Raw genomic sequence first — 25,174 nt, forward strand, 5'->3', positions numbered from 1 at the left:
TTCGTTATTTTTAATTTGTTTTTTGAAAGATCGGTAGTAAATTAGCAGAATAAATAACTGGTGTTTTTTTTTCGTAATTGCATTAAAATTGATAAACTAAATCTTTTTTTTCTTCTGTCGTCACAAATATAACTTTGAAAAGTATATTTTATATCATTTACATTAATTATCAGCGTTCTTTGCCTAAAATAACTGTTATAGTAAAGCCAGGAACTATGCTATATTATCGATTACCTCGACGACGACAGCGACGCTATGAGATTATATGAGATAGTACATTATAAAGATTTTTTTCAGCTTTTTATAGTAACAAAAATATTACTAGTGGACCATTTATAGACTTGCACCAAACATTTATGTTTTAAACATTTAAATACACATATTAAAAAAAAAATTACCTTGAAGTTGCAATTAAAAAAATGCTATAAATTTAATGTTTTTTAATAGGTTTTTCCGAGTTAATATATACTATACTCAGTTGAATTGCCATATATATATATATATATATATATATATATATATATATATATATATATATATATATATATATATATATATACACTATAATCAGTTGAATTGCTAAGAAACTTCTGAAACATTAATTAATTTTTAAAAGATGAAAACGATTAAAAGTCCATTATTTCAAAATGTTCCGTTACAACATATATTTTTAATTAATTGTGTTTAAATATTTTTAAAATATTAAGTTTTAATGTAAACATGACGCTTTTCAGCGATTTTACCGCCAGATTAAAAACAATTTGAAAATATTATTGGTAATATTAAGCATTTTCTAGCCCCCCCCCCTCATATTTTCTAGTCTCTTTTTACCGAAGAAAATAGGGAACCCCGTAGGTAACCAAATAAACATTCAGTAAAACTGTATTTCATATTAAATATACAAATGTTTATAATATTATTAATCGTTAAACTGTGTAAATCTTAAAACCTAACAAAATTATAACAAAGATTAATTATTAATTGCAGTTTGAGGAAGATAAACAACGGTTTTAAAAATCATTAATTCGCTTCTGCTTTTCCATAGTTCGTATAGTTAACACAAATCTGACGTCACGGAAACATGAGGTCCAATCTTCACAATCGTTTGGCAGTCCCTATATATCACATACATATGGTATAATTATTACCATGAAACAGTATTTTTTTAAATTTACGGAACAATCGGCATTCACCCTTGAATTGTCGACTTTTAACAGTTTTTGGGTACGCTGAGAACGAATATCGCATTTATTTATTGCACAAACGATTACTTATTCATATTTGAAGACATTCTTTATCCAACGTAATCACTACAATTTGGCAAGCAAGATGGCCGCCCGTCGTGCATTTAGGTAAAAATACCAAAAAGTGCCAAACGAGCCAAAAAATGACCACACTCCCTCCTTTCACTTTCTTAATTTAATCAATTTGGATGTACCATACACTTCTCATGATTGGACAAATAATTATTTTTATGATAAAGCAAAATATTTTCGTTTCTTCACATAAACCGATTTTTTTTCTGATACCAAATCTGGCCCTCTTGCACTTTAGGTAGGCACCGCCAAAACTGGGGGGAGGGGCAGGCAAGTACTTTTTGACGAACCGTCTTTTTAAAAATCTACTAAAAATCAGGTAATTATCCAATCAATACGACATTTTCAGCGATTATTTACAGAAGAATGAACATTATAACAGTATTTTTTAGAAACAATATTTATATATCTATATTTTTTTGCTTTCAACCCCTCCCTTGTTTTGAGGGGGTATCAAAGATGCTTAAAATAATCATCTGAAACTGAACAAAACATTGTGTTGTTGTAAGGGACGGGATTATACATTTAAAAAAATTGTTTGCATACCTTATTTTGATGTCTGAATATCAAAATTTCGAGTGTGTTTAATTATCCCGCTTTTGAGTTTTGAAGTGTGAAATTCGGTGAATTTGTTAAGTAAAATACTTATTTTTAGTTAAGCAAAAAAATAAAAAAATTTAATATTTATACGAAAAAAGCCATTTTAAAATATTTGATAAATAAATTAACAATTTCTTTTTAGCGAACATGGCCATTATTAAACAGGGCATGCTTTGAAGAATCGATACAAAAAACAAATCGATAAATATTGTGCCCTTTGTGTTAAAAATATCATTTTTTCGATCCAGTTTGGAAACTTTTGCCGCCTTTCGACTACGGTGAACCAAACGCGCTGAAATAATTTTTTTTTTTATTCTGCTTTAAATTGCCCCCCCCTCCCCATTTTGGAGAGCCTGGCCCCCACACACATACACATTAAAAACCAAACTCATACAAATGGTCACCCATCTGGTACTGTCCATCCTCAGCGTTAATAATACATTGAAATTTTCGTCACTGAAAAATAAGTTTTCTTTTGGCCTGTTTGGTCTTCCGTAGTTTGCTTTTTATCAAGTACAAATGTAAACAGAGTAATCAAATCGATTCGAAGTAATTGGTTGCCTATATGAATAACTGGAATTATTTGAAATCCAGGTACTTATAATATTTTTGCATATTCTGGAAAAAATCACCCTAAATCTTAGTTAGACAAGAAATAAACAAATTAATTCGTTGAAAAACCTCCTTTCTTTCTTTTTTTTTTAACTATTTATATACGTTTTTTGTGCAAAACAAAAAAAAAACGCCAATTGTTAATCTTTTGGGGAAAATTTAACATTTCAAATTTAATTAAAAATAGAAAAAGTTTTACATTATTCTGCTTTCTATATGATAAAATTCAGGGTGTTATCTTTCTGGAAAAAAAGTTACTCAGAAATAATGGATTTTAATAAATGTAATTTCGCTTTAAAAACAACAACAACTTGATTTTTCGGCTATTTTTGGCGGTGACTAACTTTAGGCAAATGGAAATTAGGAAGATAGAAAAGGAACAGCGGTCGTCTGACACCTGTTAAAGAATGCCATTGATTGGATAGATACATTATGACGTCATTTTATGAATAAACAATTTCTTAAACAATTTTTTACGCGTCATTTTTATTAATTAGAAACGATAAAAAGATACGATTTTGAAATTGACAGTATTAGAAAACAATTTTTTTTTAAATAAATGATAGTTTTAGAAATAAATAAATACATGCATGATAAAAAATCTTTTTTTATTTAGTATAAAATAGTTTTTTTTAACCAACAAAAGATAATTATAACTTTTATTGTTCTTTGATATATATTATACGCGGAAATATTTAATTTAATATAAAATATAATTTAAAATAAAAGTAAAATAGTTCACTATAAGCCAGCGATCGAATTGCTTCTACATTAATTATTTTTTATACTATTATTAAATACTTATTTACAATACTGTCAATTCTTAAATTCTATCTGAACTTAAAAAAAATTATTTTAACTGGAGAGCTAATTAACGTTTTTCAAATTTAAAATAAAAATAAAATAGTTCACTATAAATCAGCGATCGAATTGTTAATTAAATGACTAACTTTTAAAAATGCTTCTACATTAATTATTTTTATACTATTATTAAATGCTTATTAAATTCTTTTACAATAATTTCAATTCTATCTTAACTTGAATTTTTTGTTTAATTCTAAAAATACTATTAATTATTAAATATTTAGTTATTAAATTATTTTCACATTCTTTTTCAACAATTTCAATTTTTATCAATATTTCATAGTAATGCCGTCATAATTTCTATATCCAATCAAATTGTATTCTTTCAGCCGGTGTCAAACAGTTGCTGTTCCTTTTCTATCTTCCTAATTTCCTAAACTGAGAGAGGGCCGATTTTTTAAAATCGAAGATTCATTTTTTTTTTTCATGTTTGTTATAAAGCATGGTTGAAGCAATATTGTTTATTGTAATTCAATAAAAATAAAATGTTTAAATGGATTTAATGGGATTTATTTCATACGTGTAAAAAAAAAATACCTACTTTTCACTCCAGGAATTCAATACAAAATGAAAAAAAATCGGGATGAATTCGTGTTTTCTTTTGTGTTAAAAACAGAAAAAAAATCGTTTTGTTTGTTTTGACTTCTTTAGTAAATGGATACAACTTTTTTTCGTGTGAATTAAATTTATTAAAAAATAAAATATATGAAAATATAAAAGAACCAAAATTCAAATATGAAAACCACGATTTAAACGTGCAATTATTTAAAGAACAAAAATCAATAATGAATTTATATCACCGCAACACGGTGTAATCCTTATTTCGTCCCTAGTGTAAACATGTCCGGGAATTAGTTAAGTGTGCCGAATTGTTTTCCTATCAAGTTAAGATTATATTTGTTAATGATGGAGAATTGTTGCGATTTCTCCAGTAAGGTTCTCTTGTGTGTCGAATTCATTAAAAACTAAAATATATGAAAACATGAAATTCAACATATTATTTAAGACTGAACATTTGATTATTATTTGATTAGTCGAAGCTGAAACCATTAATCAGAATAATCAAAATAAATATATAAAAATGTGGTTAAATACGTTTGTGTTAAGAAAATCCGGAGGAGTTACATTTCACTGACCCATAGATCGGGCATTTTAAAAAGTGCACAAAAAACAAGAACACCGCCCGACCGATGTATAGGAAAAATTACTTCTTTAAGAAAAGATTTTCTTAGGAATTTAAAAATAAATGTTTTAATAATTTGTTTGTTTTATTTCCGAAATATATCGTTTTCAGTTAATTGAAAAATATCTTTAAAAAAAAAAAACAATGCAAAAAAGATTTATTTGTGAAATAATTTTTTTATTCATTGAAAAAAATATCTTAAAAAACTATTGAAAAAAAAAAAGATTTTTTAGTGAAATATTTTTTTTCATTTACTGAAAAAATATCTTTAAAAGTCAAAAGAGACATAGATTCCTTTGTAATACATTTTTTTTACTTCATTGAAAAAATATTTTTTAAAAAGTCATTGAAAAAAGAATTTATTTGTAAAACATTTTCTTTTAGTTCATTGGAAAAATATCTTTAAAAAATGGCAGCGTTTTAATAGTGTATAAGTGTTCGTTTATTTGGTGGTATAACCGAATGTCGGAATTGTAGAATGAATAGATCTCATCCAATTAGCGGCGACGGATATTTAACAGGGAGAAATCATTTTTGTCAGATTAAAGAGGTAGGATTATGCGTACATATAAGAAATGTGCAGTCAATTAATGACGGTTAATACCCAGGAAAAGCATGTAAAAGTATAAAAGTATTTTGGTGTAAAATGGTGTCGTAAAAGTAGTCGGTAAAGTGAGGGTGACATTTTATCTACTTACTCTTTAAATTAGAACGATGAGGGTCATGGCGCTCCTCGGAATAAATGTAATTTTTTAATATAACGAAATAATGTGTATGTAATTGCAGTCGTTAGTTATATTCTGAAGGGGTCCTGTCAAAGGTCACCAAGGTAACGTAATGGCTAAGGACGTAAACATAATAAGTTTTTATGTGCCATCTCTTGTTGTCCAGAGGGGGGAATTGAGTCTCTTATTTTATACAAGAAGATAATGAGCTGCACGTTATGTTCTCCAACAGTCTCAGCACTGTAAGAGGCGATAAATTGTTTCATCTGCAACATTTTTTCTGCAAAAAAATCGGTCGATTCTAGAGCTTCCGTTTTCAATATGTCGTCTTGTTTTGTGCTCAGGACGCGCGTTGTTATTGCAATTGAGAGTCTCCTAATTTAGAGTTATGAAGCTTAAGATATCTGGCTAATCTCCAGACACAGGGTGTTGTATGTTACAATGTTGAATAGCAGCAGTAACTCTTTATTTCGGTCGTTGTAATTCTCGTAGTTTGACATTTGACAACTGAGATCTTCTCTACATTTCCATACTCTGCACTTATTGACCATCTGCTTCCGCATTTCTAAGGTTATTGTCCAGTAGGTTTGCTATTGATAGCAACGATAAAGAACCAGTGAGTGACGCTGTGATAATAACGAAAAAGATAAAGTGAGTCTTTGCCATTGATGGAAACGAGTGACGGTTTGAGAGTTTTACGTTATTAACTGTTGATGATAAGTGACGTATAGGGGAGTCAATTAACAAATAATATCATGGTTGTAAGTGATGAGATGCCATGATCAAAACTGTTCAAATGAATCAACAAATGAATGGTAGTGTAGTTTAAGATGTGTGTTTCTGATGCATTGTTGAATGAAGCCAATTGTGATTCTCTTTTTTAATTATGAGAGTTGGTATTTGTGTTTTAATTGAAAACAAAGAAACTTTCGTCGCCGACAGTTTATTTTGGGGTCGAACCAGTGAATTGTTTTCTTTGCAGTGACATCGCTTTCTTTTCTTTAATTTCTCAGCCAGGATTTTATTTTATTTGCTACAAATTTGGAGTATTGATAGCAAAAAAACTTGCTTTTTATAAAAAATCCATGGGTTTTATGAGTTCTTAATTCTCTATTCTTTGTTACTACAAATGATGGAAATACACGGATCTTTATAGATTTTATCAAGACTTTATATCTGAAATGGTCTCATTTCTGCCCTTTATCTTGCGTGCCGGCATTTGTTTGTATTTTTATGTTAATTTTATATAATTATCTCATGCTGCTTTTTGATTAATAACTCATTTTATAATGAGAAGTATTTGCATTGAGGGCTCCCGCAATAACCTATAAAGAGAGCCTGAAGACATCCAAGGACAATGTTAAGTTAGCATTTAAGTTATTTCCAGTAAGCATTTATTTGTTTTTGATTAATAGCTGATCTTACAAGATTATCAAGTGTGAGTTCTGAAATGTGTTGAAAGATTTGTTTACGAGAACTATATATTAACATTGTTCACATGAATATGGTTTCTCATATGTTTCGTTAGATCTTTTCTACGAAGACATGAATATACACATTTTTTACAAGAAAATGGGTTTCCCCTAATGTGAAATCTCATGTGCTTCCTTAGATTTTGTTTCTTTTCACATGAATAATCACATAATTCACAAGAATATGGTTTTTCTCCAGAATGAGTTCTTATATGTGCTGATAGATTATCTTTTTCCTGCTCAGCCCTGTTTAAATAAACATTGTTGGCGATGCTAACTTCTACTAAGATAGATTATCTCCCTTTCTATGTTAGGTTTAATAGCTCCGTTTTAGGTACGTATCAACTACTCCTTCTGGTATATGTTCGCAAGACTTACTCCTACATTCAGCTTTTTTATATTATGATGACTTTCCTCTTACATTTGTTAATATTAACATTGTTCACATGAATCTAACTTTCACATTTTATGGTGTCCCATATGTTTTGTTAGACCTCGTTTAGTAAAACATGAATATACACATTTTTTACAAGAATATGGGTTTCCCCTAATGTGTAATTTCATGTGCTTTGTAAGTAGGTATTTCTGTGAACATGAATAATCACATAGTCCACAAGAATATGGTTTTTCTCCAGTGTGAGTTATCATATGTTTATCTAGATTTGATTTATCTGAAAATGAATAATCACATATTTCACAAGAATATGGCTTTTCTCCAGTGTGAGTTCTTGCGTGTATCACTAGACTTGCTCGAGTTGAAAATGAACATTGACATTGTCCACAAGAATATGGTCTGTCTCCAGTGTGAGTTCTTACGTGTATCACTAGACTTGATTGAGTTGAAAATGAACATTGACATTGTCCACAAGAATATGGTCTGTCTCCAGTGTGAGTTCTTACGTGTACCACTAGATTTGATTTAGTTGAAAATGAACATTGACATTGTCCACAAGAATATGGTTTTTCTCCAGTGTGAGTTCTTACGTGTCTCTCTAGTTTTGATGGAGTTAAACATGAATATGTACATTGTTTACAAGAATATGGCTTTTCTCCAGTGTTAGTTCTGATATGCTTAGCTAGATTTGGTTTCTCAAGACGAGAATATTCCAATTGTTCCCAAGAATATGGCTTTTCTCCAGTGTGTGTACTCATATGCTTCGCTGGATTTGGTTTCTCAGAACGTGAATATTCCCAGTGTTCCCAAGGAGATGGCTTTTCCTCAGTGTGAGTACTCATATGGATCGGTAGATTAGGTTTCTTAGAACAGGCATATTCCCCTTGTTCCCAAGAATACGACTTTTCCTCAGTGTGAGTACTCATATGTATCGGTGGATTTCGATTGTCAGAACGTGGATATTGACATTGTTCCTGAGAATATGGTTTTTTATCAGTCTGAGTACTCATATGCATCGCTAGATTTGGTTTCTCAGAACAGGAATATCCCCATTGGTCCCAGGAATACGACTTTTCCTCAGTGTCAGTACTCATATGGATCGGTAGATTTGGTTTCTCAGAACAGACATATTCCCCTTGTTCCCAAGAATACGACTTTTCCTTAGTGGCAGTACTCATATGCATCGGTAGATTTTGTTTATTAGAACGTTTATATTGACACTGTTCCCAAGAATATAGCTTTTCTCCAGTGTTAGTACTTATATGTATCGCTAGATTTCGTTCCTTAAATTTGGTTTCTCCAGAATGAGTTCTTATAGGCTTCTCTAGATTTGATAATCGAGAACAAACAATTTAACAACAATCCTTATGTTTTACTGAATTTGATTCATCAGAAGAAAACATTTCACACGAATCCTCAGCTTTTTCATATGTCGCATTAGATTTTATTTCTGAGAAAAAATCGATGCACACATTGTACAAAGATAACAGTTTTCTTTTGTGTGGCTTATATGTTGCACTAGATGTATTTTTTAAGAAGAGGAAAATTCACATACTAGTTCCGATTCAACAAAAGCGTTCAAGCAGGAACATCTGCAAAGAAAACATATTAATTTATTTCATTTATTGCCAATATTATTTAAAGTGATTTTTGTAATAAAATATTTTTAAATTTTTATCGTTATGGAATTTGTTTGACTCTTTATGAAAATTATTTAGAGATTTCACACTCATGCTGACACAATCATAACTATGATGAATATCTTTTATATTGATAAGATCATAACTATGATTAATATCTTTTATATTGATAAGATCATAACTATGATTAATATCTTTTATCTTGATACAATCATAACTATGATGAATATCTTTTATATTGATACAATCATAACTATGATGAATATCTTTTATATTGATACAATCATAACTATGATGAATATCTTTTATATTGATACAATCATAACTATGATGAATATCTTTTATATTGATACAATCATAACTATGATGAATATCTTTTATATTGATACAATCATGATCTTTAAGAAGAATCACTTAAATTGTTATAATCATAAAATTTCTGATTGTTTTTTTTTTTTTTTTGCTTTTCATCATATCTAAGAGCTGTTTGTTTATTCTGTCCCATAAACTAAACTGAACAGCTTATCTTCTCAGCAATGGCCAGGAGGTTGATTTTATATTGATACAATCATAAGTACGATGAATATTTCAGACTTTCTTTGTGAAAATTTGAAATATTCATTAAAGACATTTTATCGAAGAAAAACTTCACGCCATTTTGTTTTGGAATGATAAACTGCTAGCGACACCTATTGGGAATGTTTGGAATATAAGATCACCAAGAGGGAGACAATCGACTTTCCACGCTATAGAAAAAAAACACTGGACACTTAAGACATTTATGTTTTTGAGGATGTTGAAAACGAAAAATAACGTTTAAAATTCCAGCAAACGAGTAGTTTCCATGATATAAAGAAATGTTAGGTTAAAGAAAGTGGGGGATCACATTTCTATAATAATTTAACGTATAATGATCACTTACTTTATGCCCACCATTAGTGTAAAACTTGAATTTACGCCGCTGAGATACACATTTGCCGAATTTTTGTTGGAGGAGCGTCAACGTGTGGGTGCTTAATTTACGTAAAATTCTTCATATCTTGGAAACTACTCGTTTGCTGGAATTTTAAATATATTTATTATTGCGACGTGAAAATAAAATAGAAACGATTGGTTTCACTGACAATTTAATATTTCGCTGTCCAAATGTATATATGTGGCGAAAAAAGCGGTACCCCCACCCTCTAATTTTTTTTTTCGTTTTTTTACATTTTTTTCATCGGATTATTAATGAAATGTAACTAATCAACCATATTATCAATAAACAAATAAATAAATGAAATGAAAAATACAAAAACATTTCATTATTTAACCTAAAAAAAAATTGCTTCATTTCTAATATTAAGTTCCCGTAAATCGATACTCTATTTTCAGAAGCATCGGCTCTTTTCGGCTAAATTTCGCAAATATTGACTTTCTAAAAAAGCTGTTTGGCTTTCAAAAAATGCCAATAAAGGGCTACATTTGGCCAAAAATGTCGATGTTTCCAAAATGAGGCAGTCTTGCACTTACACCCGGCAAAGTCGAAAGTAAGTTCGACAACTCTAGAAGGGTCGTATCAGTATTTTACACCGTCACTTGATTAAATAAAGTAAACGAACAAAATATACATTTTTAAATATATATTTATAATTATTTATTTATGAGAAAAATGAAACAAGTTTTAGAAAATGTATTATTGCATTAACAGAATAAATAAATAAAATCAAATCTGAAGTAATGAACCAAGTTATGAACAAAAAATAAATTTATATAAGAAAATAAGACAGATACGCAGTTAAGCAAAGTCGAAAGTTCGACAACTCTAGAACGGTTACATCAGTATTTACACCGTCAAATCATGTGTTATTTTGTTAAGAAAATTATATCGAACAAATTGGAAGAAACCAGGTGTATCAGAATTTTTGACACCCCTAACAGGAAGCTGCGAATAAAATAGAAAAAAAAACTCTTAATTTCTCTTTTAAAAGTGGGTTGTTTATTTTCTTTATGGGTTATACTTAAAAAAAAAATATTAAACTTGTATAAACAGTAATAGAAATATTTTTTTATTAAAAAAAAAAAAAACAGTAATGAAATTATTGTGAATTTTACGAGTTGTTTTTACGTATTGTTTAAAATATTTGAAAACATTAATAATAATTCGTAATATCGCGATAAAACTTTAATAATTTGTAATATTTTTCAATTTTTAAACTTTAAAAATATATCAAAATTTTTCTATAGATTCAATCTTTATGATATTTTCAGGGTCAATGTGAAATTTTATGCTCTTTCCAATAACCCGAATATAATATTTTGGACAAACGTTTTTTTTAATTCACGACCCCCCCATCATTTTGAAATGTCTATCAAAAAATAAATAATTTACAGACCAAAGTTTTATATATCACAAATTGAAGATAAAAAAAATCAATAAATATATTCAAATTTAAAACAAAAAAAAAGTGTTCAGAAATTTACCTACTAAATTGGATAAATTTTTTGTGTTTTTATTCAATGTAACATGTTTAATCAGCTCGAAAAACATACAGTGTTTACCGATGTATTCGAAAATTCAAGATGGCGTCTCACACCCTCTTTAACACCGTAAGTATGGAAAAAGGTGTTATAAATAAAAAAAACTATACAAAATACTATTAAAACCCCACCGAATATGTCACGGTAACATATATTGAGCGAGTTTTTAACAGTATTTTATGCGTTTTTTTTATTTATAACATCTTATCCCACATAAGTGTGTAAAGAGAGAATAAGACGCCATCTTGAATGTTCCAATACATCGGTAAACACTGTATGTTTTCGAGCTGAATAAACATGTCACATGGAATAAAAACACGAAAAATTATAACCAGTTTGGTAGAAAAGTAACTTATCTTGCCTTTGATAACATTTATTTGTTATATATTTGTTTTTTGACAACGTTTTCGAATCTATGTGTACAGTAATACAAACCCCACTTTTTTTTCTTTTTTTTAACACGTTGTTTTTTTTTTTTGTTTTAAATGAAACCTTTGTCCTTGCTCCTTTAATTGAAAAAAAATAGGGTTTGAATTATATTTCGAGTAGTTATAAGCTTGGAAGGACGGGCGCGGAATCGAATTAATTCACGCTCTCCATTTTGAAGTGTCCATTAAAAAGTACGTAATTAATTTACTGACCAAAGGTTTATATATCGCAAATTGAAGATAAAAGATCAATAAATAATATATTCAAATTTAAAACAAAAAAGTGTTTTTAGAAATTTACCTATAAAGTTCGAAGTTTAAAACCATTTTTTTTGTTTAATCACGTTATTTTTTTTTTAATTTTATTTGTGCCACCTTGGTCCTTGCTCCTTTTATTGAAAAGAAAAGGAGGGTTTGAATTATATATTTCGTGTAGTTATAAGCTTGGAACAACAGGGGGGTCGAATTAAAGAGAAATAAGAAACAATTTTAGAAAGTGTATTATTGTCTTAACAGAAAAAAATATAATACAAAAAACTGAAACTTTGTCGTGTAAAGCGTAAAACTTGAAATAAAATATTTAAAAAATATTTTAAAATGTCGAAATATTGTTTAAAATATTTGAAAACATTAATAATTCGTAATATTGTGATAAAACTTTAATAATTTGTAATATCTGTATTTGAGAGTTTTATCTTCAAATTAAATTTTTTTTTAAATTAATTTTTTTTAAAAACCGTGAAACTTTGCTGTGCGTAATAAAAGAAAATAACAATAAAATATTCAAATCATTTTTTAAATATTTTTTTTATTAAATATTTTTTTTATTAAATATTTTTTTTAAATTTTATGTTTTAAAACTTTAATAATTCATAATATCGTGATTTGACGGTGTAAATACAGATGTGATACTTCTAGAGTTGTTGGGCTCACTTATTAGAAACGGAACACGCCTTAAAAATGTTAATTATTTCTTTAAAAAAATATTTTGGATAATCTGGTACATTAGTGACCATTCGATAATAATCTGTTGAAAAACATTAAGCAGACGAAAATAAAACATTACAGAGGACGTACAACTTTCATATATTGCAGATGAAAAAAAAAACTATTCCGTTGGAACTTCTGCAGTTTACGAACCGTGTTATTTTTCTAGATAAGAGTTTCAGATTAAATGAAAATTTATATTATTTCTTGTTAGATGAAAGTGCAAGTGTTGTGACTGGGTTTTTTTTTTCTAATAACCTTATTTCAATTTAAACAAATTGTTTCGTAGTGTTTTTCTTTAACGATACAATTATTATTAAATCTATGTTTTCTCAAAGCATTTTTCGGGATAAAAAAAATTATATACATCTTTTTTTTAACACCTAATGATAATACCGCATACCGGTGCCCAGAAAACTCGTCCCGGGAAATCTCGTCCCGGGAAAACTCGTCTCCGGAAAACTCGTCCCCTTTCGCTAGGTAGGAAAACTGTTTTCCTAAATTCCCGCATACCATTTAATATATTTCTGAATTTGTTTTTCATACGACGCCGCCATTAATTTCTGTAAAAATTTATTCAGCATATACAGAATACCGACCGTACTATTTTTAGTTAGGATTTTTAAATTATATTCAATTTTTACCGTATATTGTCAGAAAAAAAAAAAAATAAAAAAATAACTTTTCTGTTGGAACTTCTACAGTTTACGAACCGTGTGTGTTTTTGTTTTAGATAGGAGTTTCAGGTTATATTCAAATTTATAGTATTTATTGTTAGTTTAAATTCGAAATGGGACCCCTTCCTCTTCTGATTGGGGTTCTTAAAAACGCTATTATTTCGATTTACAATTGAACAAATTGTTTCGTAATGTTTTTAATTTATATGATATATATATAATACTTGTTTATTGTTATATAAACATGTTTACATCCCGGGATGTAAACATGTTTATATAACAGTAAACTAGGATTATTAGCTCTTTTTATTGAGCACTATCTAACAACCTCGTTGAATTCATTAGTCTATTACTTTTGAATAACAAAAACCCGAGTAAATAATATATATCATTTTTTAAAATGTTTTCATAAAAAGCATTTTTCAGAATTAAAAAAATCATAAATATATTTTTTATTATACCTCATAGTAAATAATGCCGTATTTCATAATATATTCATGAACGAATTATTTTTTCGTACGACGGCGTCATTAATTTCAGAAAAAAAAAGTGTCGTTAGTGGCGTTATCTCTCAAACAAGATGGTAGAATGGCGAAACTTCGATAATACGTCCGATATTTGATTTTTAAAAATAAAAAAAAAGTACTAGATCGATTTACATAATTTTTGGAATATGACATTTTCATGCAGTAACAAGTACGTACATAATAAAGATTTTTTTTCAGATTCTTATAGTAACAAATATTACTTGTGGCCCATTTATAGACTTGCGCCATAAATACTATAAATTTGATTTATTTTTTAATGTAAATAAGGTAAATGATACCTTTCACCGCAATAGAACACCGACCACTCTCATTTTTTAGGGGTATTCGAGGTCGCTGACAACGAATCTGATAATCAACCCCCCGCAAATTTACCGTTTTTTTTTTTTTTTTTTTTTTTTTTTTTTTGCAAACCGCCGGTGAAAACTTTATTTTTTGATAAATTAAAAAACACATGTTTTTTAACTTTCTTATTTGAAAGATTCTTACGCAGTGTGATACGACACCCCACTAGTACGCCCGTTCGCACGCGAACGTATCATGTAAGAAAAACACTACCGAAGAAGGTGAAATGGCACAAAATAGTCCCAAGGTCTAGGGGTTCATACCATGTAGACGGAAAATTTGCGGCGGGTTTGATTATCAGATTCGTTTCAGCGACCTCGAATACCCCTAAAAAAACAAATTAGATTGGTCGGTGTTCTGTTGTAACGTAAGATAACATTTACCGTAAATAATTTGAAATAAGGTTTGAAATAAGTTTATAGTAATTATCTTTCAGATTAGCAAAACAATATTTTCAGTAATTTTACGAAAAACCTTTAAATAAATTCATTTTCTTTTAGTGGCCATATATTGCTAATAAGCGTGAAATACTTTGACGAATCGATACAAAAAAAAAAAAAAGAAAAAAATTAATAACTGCACATTTTGCTAAAAATACGATAATTTATTCCAACAATTCCTTGTTATTTAATATTAATTCAGCTGTGATCCACTATAGATGCTAAAAATAGTTGTTCTGTATTAACAGTTCTAACCTCCTCCTTTTCCAAAATTACGAACATGCCTGCACGATGCAAATTAAAATGCTATATTTTTCTTCAGTATATGCAGAATACAGACCGTACTATTTTCGTTAGGATTTTCGGTAGTCTTGCGGTTAAGTCCCGGCAAAGTTTGACAACTCTTGAACGGTCACATCAGTATTTTACACCATCAAATCACGAATATTACGAATTATTAGTTTTAAAATAAAATTATTAAAGTTTTTCTAAATATATAATTAATAAAAAAATATTTTAATATTGGAAGCACTTGATTTAATAAAGTAAACGAACAAAATATACATTTTTATATATTTATAACTATTTATTTAACAGAAAAAATTAAACAATTTTTAGAAAGTGTATTATTTTCTTAACAGAAAAACGAACAAAATAAAATCTGAAGTAATGAACCACGTAACAAAATATAAATTTATACAAAATAAAACAACTTTGAAAATTAAACATTTCTTAAAGTGTTGTTATCTTATGTTTAATAAGTCGTCGAAATTATATTAATTATATTTTTTATATTAATTACATATTTTTTTTAATTTTAAAACTAATAATTCGTGATTTGACGGTGTAAAATACTGATGTGACCCTTCTAGAGTTGTCGAACTTTGCCGGGACTTAAGTGCTGGATTTTTAAGTTAAATTCAATTTTTATAGTATATTGTTAGGAAAAAAATAAAAAAAATTAAACTTTTCTGTTGGAAACTTCTGCAGTTTACAAACCGTGTTTTGTTTTGTTGTTGTTTATTTAGCTAAGAGTTTCAGGTTAAATTCAAATTTATAGTATTTATTGTTAGTTTCAGTTCAAAATAGTTAAATGGGGTCCCTACCTCTTCTGGTTGGGTTTCTAAATAATAACGTTATTACAATTTACAATTGAACAAATTGTTTCGTACAATTTTTCTCAAGTTATATAACAGTAAAATCATTTTCAAATGTTTACAGAAATAGCATTTTTCAGTAATGCCGTATTTTACATAAGATATTCCTGAATTCATTGTTTTTCATACGACGCCGCCATTAAATTCTTAAAATGTTTTAAAGCGTCTATTTAATTAAAAACACAAGTAATGACGAGTTAAGTTAGAACGACAAGATAGCCGACATTCAAACATTCAACTGGGAAGTCTCGATAATCACTTCAATCATGAAAACAAAGACTACAGATAGACATTTATACTTGTCGGCCATGTTTTCTTTTTAACTTTGCAATTCGACATCACTTCATTTTCGAAACAAATAAAACTGTAAAATAAAAAAAAAAGTCTATTTGTTATATATTTGATTTTTTAAAATCTTTTTGTTTGTTGTCTTCTCAGCTAATATATATTTTTAGAAACTTTAATATATGTTTTTATAATAATAATTAGAAACATTTATTCGGAATTTTTTTATTTTTTATTTTTTTTTTTTTTTACAGATTACATTGCCTTTTACTTATTATAGGATGTTCAGGTTGAATTCAATTCTTATGGTTTTTGTTGTTTATTAAATTTTATATGAAACTACAGAATATTATTTTATGTTCCCGCTCAGTCGCTCACCATGTTAAGCATGGGTTTCTAAATAATAGCGTTACTATTTCAGCACGGTCCGTGTTATGTATAAGCACCAAAAACTTAAATTGTAATTTAATCTGAAAGGAAAAAAAGGTTTGTTAAATTAATGTTTGTTCAATTCCGGATCCATTTATAAAACAAATAAATGTTTGGTGCTAATGCCGAGAGTGATCATCCGCGCTATTTTTTTAAATCGTTATTTCCACGTCTAATTAAAGTTTTCTGATATGTTTTTTTTATTCAATTGTACGGTTAAAGTTCAGAATAGGTACAAAACACCCTCCCCATGGCTTTTTAAATAATAACGTTATTATTTCAGCACGGATCACTCTCTGCATGAGTATGAAATTTTTAGTTTCCAAAGAAAATTAAAAAAAAGATATTTTTTAGATAGTAAATTGCTTTCTATGAATTCCTGTACACAATTTTGGAGGAACCGATTTAAAATATTGAACGTTAAAATGACTTCACAGTCGACAGTCATTTAAAGTGCAAAACTACACATTTTATCATTTCAATTTCTTTACCGTTTCAATTTCTGTAAGGAAAACTGATCCAGCAAAGAGGAAATCGAGAAGTTCATAGAAATAAAATAAAAACACTGACGTAAAATGCATTGCATTGTTAAAAGTAATGAAATATCGAAAAACAATCTTACCTTTCGTTGTAAACAATTGAATACGAAAACGGCAATAAAAAATTTGGATGGTTTCTTTGTTTATGTCAAAAATTGAAAATTTGGTCAATTTGTAGGGATTTCTTTACAAAATTAATACAATTTCAAATGTCCAATTCATTAAGAAATCCAAGAATAAATGAATATTGAAAAAGTTAAAAACCCAAAAAGACGACTGAAACGTGGATTTAAAAAATGGATGAACAAAAAATGAAAGTTTAAAATGAAAATATATGAAGATTAAAAAATATTAAAAGATTAAAAAAGGTAAAACGTTATAATGAAACGTTTTCAGTTTTTAAATGTCCGTTAATTACGTGTTAGAAAACGTTTTCCTATCAACGTATTGTCCATTCATAAGACTAAAATAATTAAAAACGAGAAAAAGAATAAAACTAAGATATCTTTGTTCTGCGTTACTTATATGCTAACGGCCAAGAACAGTTTATATAAATATTTAAATGAATATATATTATGCAAATATATATTATGTAAATATTTCTGTATTTCAATTAAAGTAGCGTATATATGTATATATATATATGTATATATATATATATATATATATATATATTGTGTAAATATATCTGTATGTCAAATAAAGTAGTGTATATTTATATATATGCATATATATATATGTATATATATGTATATGTATATATATGTATATATATGTATATATATGTATATATATATATATATATATATATATATATGTATATAGTCTTTGAAGTTTTTAACATTTGAAACTATACAAAAAATTACTTTTTATCATTCGTTAAAAAAAACCCATCTAGTCAGTAAGTCATTTAATCACCTGCAATCACTGCATCAACTCTCTCGAATTTACTATAATACCATTTTTTTTTATTTTTCAAGGGATCATCAGTTGTTTACCATGAAACACTGTTTCGGGGATTTAAATACTTCTTTCAAACGCATCGGCTTAACGTTCAGGAGGAACATGAGTTGGAACATATACATTGAGTCCCTTGCCAAGGCTGCTGCAAAGAAGATGGGCTTATTCTCCGTGCTATAAAGTTACTTACGCCTGAGAGTATCCTGTGCCTTTACAACGCCACTATTCGCCCATGTATATAGTATTGTTGCCATAATAACATTAATAATAATTATAATAATATATATATATATATATATATATATATATATATATATATATATATATATATATATATATATATATATATATAAATATATAACAACCTAACGTTAACCATCGTTGGTATTTTTATTTTATTCTTATATATATATATATATATATATATATATATATATAAATATATATATTTTTAAATATATTTAAAAATATAGATATATCTTTGTATATATGTCTTTAATGTATATATATATATATATATATGTTTGTCTATCTTAAAACATATATATATATATAAATATATATATATATATTTAAATATATATATATTAAAAAATATGGATATATCTTGGTATATATGTCTTTAATATATATATATATATATATATATGTGTGTGTGTGTGTGTATCTTAAAACATATATCTATATCTTTATATATATATATATATATACATATATATATATATATATACATATATATAGCCAGTAGAGTTTAGTTTCCTAGAAGTACATCCAATGAAACAACATGTGTCTACCAAAATAGTGCTCAATGAGTGAACAGAGCAGGTATATTAATTTTATTTATACAAACATTAATGGCTACATATGTGCATACATGTTTCTGTAATCACCCACGTTGGGCGATTACGTCTTCAGGCCAAGAATTAGCGTCAAAAGTGATATTTCCACCAAATACATTTTCCTATTTCGTTTATCAAATTAGCATGCAACCTGGGTTGGAGTCATAAAAAACGGTAAAAGGATGAGTGAGGTCTTTGAAGATAATAAACATCTTTTTTCATTTCCCTTTCCTCTTCCAAGCTAACTTTGGTTTGGGTATAAGGACATAGAGATAAAATATAAATTAACTAACACTAGCACAAATGGATCTAGAAATCGTGGTAGGAAAATTATTTGGTTCACATCCCCCTTTAATATTAGGTTGAAAACAAAACTTGGTACAAAATTTTTACAACTTATTAACAAGCATTTCCCACCAAATAATATATTACATAAAATATTTAATAAAAATACATTAAAATTAAGTTATAGCTGTAGGGATAACTTAGAAAGGATTATAAAAAAGCATAATGGAAGAATTTTAAAGACGACTAATAGAGAAGATGAAAATAATAGTGCAAACACTGCGGTGAATAAATGTAACTGTAAAAAGCCTAAGGAATGCCCAATAAAAACTGAATGTCTGACATCATCAGTGGTATACCAAGCTAGGATATTCCCGGTGGAGAACCCAAGGGACGAAAGATTCTACATAGGGAGTACCCAAATGACTTTCAAAAATGGATTCTATGGACATACACGCTCGATGAGTAATCAAACATATGAAAAGGACACTTCCTTATCGTTATATTACTGGAAATTAGAGAAAATAAAACACCTAGTATAGAATGGAAGATTATTAGGAGAGCCAATACTTGCCACTCATTGAACTCACCATGTCCATTATGCTTATCAGAAAAACTTGAGATAACTAGGTTTAAAGACAGAGAAAAATTATTAAATATTAAAAAAGAAACTGCTATATCCTGCAAACATTTCAGAATACACACACTTAAAGAACTCTAAATTAGTAGACTAGAACAACTATGAGTACAACTAACCCCCATCAAATAACCCCCCACAAAGAGGATAAGTGAGGTCGCAACTATGATCATACCGGTATGGGTTACGTAAGTCGCTTAATATTCTACTTCATCGAGCAGTTATGGTATTACTAACCGAAACAAGTACCTGTATGAAGGTATATTTGTAACCAAACGAGTGATAGATTGTTTTTGAGTGAACCTCGTAATAATGTATGCATATGGATATTTTTGGGTGTGTGCATGTATGGATATAAGATCTTTGTATACCCGGGTAGGAAAAGTAATTTATATAAAAAAAAATGAAGAAATATATAGATGAAAGAAAGTAAGGAATGAAGGGTGAATGAAAGAACAGGGGATAAGGAAATTAGGGTGAATAAACAGAGATGAAGGTAAGTACTACAATATATAAGCTTGTATACAAGGTGTGTATAACCTAAATACTCTGATTTCTGTCATGTGTCATTATATATTATTATTGTATCGTGATACATCTTATGTATATCTGCCTTACCATCGAAAAAGTGTTTGCTTAATATGAGGATAGGCGTATGAACTTCATGCTGAATTCAATATAAACTTTTACGTAGTGTAAATTTTTACGAAAAAACCTATAACTTAGGAAAATGTAACAAGCGGGTGGGGCTATGAAATATAACTATGCGTGTAGAGTTTGATAGAAAAAGGGAATTTATATGGTAAATGTATTCATGTCTGTTTCTACTTTAGATGTATCATTTGGTGGCAAGGTACAGGTATATATGTATATGTCTATATTTGTGTGAGTATGTATGTATAAGTGTATTTTATGTATGCATGTATGTTTGCATATTTATATATATATATATATATATATATGTATCTATATATCTGTGTGTATGTTTGGATATGGATGTATTTCTGTGTGTATTGTATGTAGATGTATGTATATGCATATATACTTCTGAACTATTAGAATAGGCTGCCCCGTATATGATTGTTGTAACAATATAGACTACAAGAATGTATGAATGTCCGAATGTTGTTTATATATATGTTATGTGTGTATGTATTTATGTGTGTGTATGTATGTGTATATATGTGTATATATGTATATATATGTATGTATGAGTGTATGTGTGTGTGTTTATATATATATATGTATATATGTATATGTATGTATATATATATATATATGTATATGTATATGTATGTGTATATATATACACCCGTCTGAAGTGTGGTAGCATACTATTGAATGTACGAAGGGGTTACCACGTTGAAGAAGTAAAGAAAAACGTTATTATTCGTCTCTGTATGTCTGTAATGTGTGTGTGTATATATGTGCGGGTGTGGCAAAGTGTAGGCATTTATAAGTATATTGATATATGTATATAGGTACATGTGGGGTTTAGATAACTTTCGTGTTTTATATTTATTCATAGTTTGTTTGTTTATTTGTTTTAATTTTATTTTATTTTATTTATTTTTATTTAATTTTATTTATTTTTGTTTTGTTTTATTTACCTTAATGTAATTTTAACTCTATTCCTGCATAGTTCAGAGTTATTGTCTAGTTTCAGTATGTGTGTTGTGAATAAAAAAAAAGCGTACAGCATGGGTTCGCTTTTGGATATACGTATTAATGTGTGTGTGTGTGTGTGTAGCGGTGTCTGTGTATGTGTGTGTTGTATGTGTGTTGCATGTGTGTGTGGGCGGATGTAGATTAAACGGCACCGGTCAGTACTTAGCTGACCATGGCTAAGGTTCTTAACTTACAGACTCCAAGACAAGAAAACTAAATTCTCAAGTACCTTATGCCATAAAACCAAAAGTTAGCTTGGAAGGGGAAAGGGAAATGAAAAAGATGTTTATTATCTTCAAAGACCTCACTCATCCTTTTACCGTTTTTTATGACTCCCACCCAGGTTGCATGCTAACTTGATAAACAAAATAGGAAAATGTATTTGGTGGAAATATCACTTTCGACGCTAATTCTTGGCCTGAAGACGTAATCGCCCAACGTGGGTGATTACAGAAACATGTATGCACATATGTAGCCATTAATGTTTGTATAAATAAAATTAATATACCTGCTCTGTTCACTCATTGAGCACTATTTTGGTAGACACATGTTGTTTCATTGGATGTACTTCTAGGAAACTAAACTCTACTGGCTATATATATGTATATATATATATAAAGATATAGATATATGTTTTAAGATATACACACACACACATATATACATATATATATATTAAAGACATATATACAAAGATATATCCATATTTTTAAATATATATATATTTAAATGTATATATATATATTTATATATATATATGTTTTAAGATATACACACACATATATATATATACATTAAAGACATATATACAAAGATATATCTATATTTTTAAATATATTTTTAAAATATATATATATATATATATATATATATATATAAGAATAAAATAAAAATACCAACGATGTTTAACGTTATGTTGTTATATATTTATATATATATATATATATATGTATATATATATATATATATATATATATATATATATATATATATATATATTATTATTATTATTATTATGGCAACAATACTTTATACATGGGCGAATGGTAGCGTTGTAAAGGCACAGGATACTCTCAGGCGTAAGTAACTTTATAGCACGGAGAATAAGCCCATCTTCTTTGCAGCAGCCTTGGCAAGGGACTCAATGTATATGTACCAACTCATGTTCCTCCTGAACGTTAAGCCGATGCGTTTGAAAAAAGTATTTAAATCCCCGAAACAGTGTTTCATGGTAAACAACTGATGATCCCTTGAAAAATAAAAAAAATTGGTATTATAGTAAATTCGAGAGAGTTGATGCAGTGATTGCAGGTGATTAAATGACTTACTGACTAGATGGTTTTTTTTTAACGAATGATAAAAAATAATTTTTTGTATAGTTTCAAATGTTAAAAAATTCAAAGACTATATACATATATATATATACATATATATACATATATATACATATATATATGCATATATATATACACTACTTTATTTGACATACAGATATATTTACACAATATATATATATATATATATATATATATATATATATATATATATATATATATATATATACGCTACTTTAATTGAAATACAGATATATTTACATAATATATATTTGCATAATATATATTCATTTAAATATTTATATAAACTGTTCTTGACCGTTAGCATATAAGTAACGGAGAACAAAGATATCTTAGTTTTATTCTTTTTCTCGTTTTTAATTATTTTAGTCTCATGAATGGACAATACGTTGATAGGAAAACGTTTTCTAACACGTAATTAACGGACATTTAAAAACTGAAAACGTTTCATTATAACGTTTTATCTTTTTTTATCTTTTAATCTTTTTTAATCTTCATATATTTTCATTTTAAACTTTCATTTTTTGTTCATCCATTTTTTAAATCCACGTTTCAGTCGTGTTTTTGAGTTTTTAACTTTTTCAATATTCATTTATTCTTGGATTTCTTAATGAATTGGACATTTGAAATTGTATTAATTTTGTAAAGAAATCCCTACAAATTGACCAAATTTTCAATTTTTGACATAAACAAAGAAACCATCCAAATTTTTTATTGCCGTTTTCGTATTCATTACAACGAAAGGTAAGATTGTTTTTCGATATTTCATTACTTTTAACAATGCAATGCATTTTACGTCAGTGTTTTTATTTTATTTCTATGAACTTCTCGATTTCCTCTTTGCTGGATCAGTTTTCCTTACAGAAATTTAAACGGTAAAGAAATTGAAACGGTAAATGTATAGTTTTCACTTTAAATGACTGTCGATTGTGAAGTCATTTTAACGTTCAATATTTTAAATCGGTTCCTCCAAAATTGTGTACAGGAATTTATAGAAAGCAAATTACTATCTAAAAAAATATCTTATTTTTAATTTTCTTTTGAAACTAAAAATTTCATACTCATGCAGAGAGTGATCCATGCTGAAATAATAAAATTATTATTTAAAAAGCCATTCTTAACATGGGGAGGATGTTTTGTACCTATTCTGAACTTTAACCGTACAATTGAATAAAAAAAACCCATCATAAATCTTTAATTAGACGTGGAAATACGATTTAAAAAAAATAGCGCGGATCACTCTCTGCATTAGCACCAACCATTTATTTGCTTTATAAATGGATCCGGAATTGAACAAACATTAATTTAACAGACCTTTTTTTCCTTTCAGATTAAATTACAATTTAACTTTTTGGTGCTTATACATAACACGGACCGTGCTGAAATAGTAACGCTATTTAGAAACCCATGCTTGGTGAGCGGGAACATAAAATAATAATCTGTAGTTTCATAGAAAAGTTAATAAACAACAAAAACCATAAGAATTGAATTCAACCTGAACATCCTATAAGGAAAAGGCAATGTAATCTGTAAAATAAAATTCGGAATAAATGTTTCGAATTATTATTATTATTAAAATATATATGAAAGTTTCTAAAAATATATATTAGCTGAGAAGACAAACAAACAGATTTTTAAAAATCAAATATATAACAAGTAGACTTTTTTTATTTTAAAGTTTTATTTGTTTCGAAAATAAAGTGATGTCGAATTGCAAAGTTCAAAAAAGAAAACATGGCCGCCAAGTATACATGTCTATCTGTAGTTTTTGTTTTCATGATTGAAGTGATTATCGAGACTTCCCAGTTGAATATTTGAATGTCGGCTATCTTGTCGTTCTAACTAACCAACTCGTCATTACTTGTGTGCTTTTAATTAAATAGACGCTTTAAAACATGTTCACACACACACACACACACACACACACACACACACACAAACAAAATATCCAGGTAGGTAAAAAAAAAAGCACGACCATCGTAAGAGATGGCCTTTCAGCTGAAAAACGACGTCATCGTCGAGGTTCTAGCAAGCAAGGTAGTTGACACACTTAGACTGTCAATAATGAGCAGGAATTTTTACAGAAAACTTCGAAGTTGAATTTAATAAAAGTAAATAAAGAACACGATGAGTTCTATTGACAATCCTCCAATATTAACAAGGGGGGGGTTCTTTATGCGTTAAAAAGCAATTGACCATTTCGTTGAATTATGGATTTTAAAGATTAGAATACGTTCTTTATTTACTTATAAATTACATTTAAAAAGAAAAG

General features: G+C 28.1%; 1 protein-coding gene across 1 annotated transcript; it reads right to left on the reverse strand.

The window, feature by feature from the left end:
• Positions 1 to 5,025: 5,025 nt before the first annotated feature.
• Positions 5,026 to 17,770, reverse strand: LOC145270740 (uncharacterized). Its single transcript, XM_080126346.1, has 2 exons — positions 17,242 to 17,770; positions 5,026 to 8,758 (listed from the first exon to the last, which is right to left on the reverse strand). Exon 2 carries the CDS (start codon positions 8,348 to 8,350, stop codon positions 7,232 to 7,234), a length of 1,119 nt encoding a protein of 372 aa, XP_079982472.1. The 5' UTR covers positions 8,351 to 8,758; positions 17,242 to 17,770; the 3' UTR covers positions 5,026 to 7,231.
• Between the last annotated feature and the right edge of the window lie 7,404 nt (positions 17,771 to 25,174).

This window comes from Euprymna scolopes, chromosome 46 (genome assembly GCF_053919585.1).
Source record: "Euprymna scolopes isolate OS-2025 chromosome 46, ASM5391958v1, whole genome shotgun sequence".
Lineage (NCBI taxonomy): Eukaryota > Metazoa > Mollusca > Cephalopoda > Sepiida > Sepiolidae > Euprymna > Euprymna scolopes.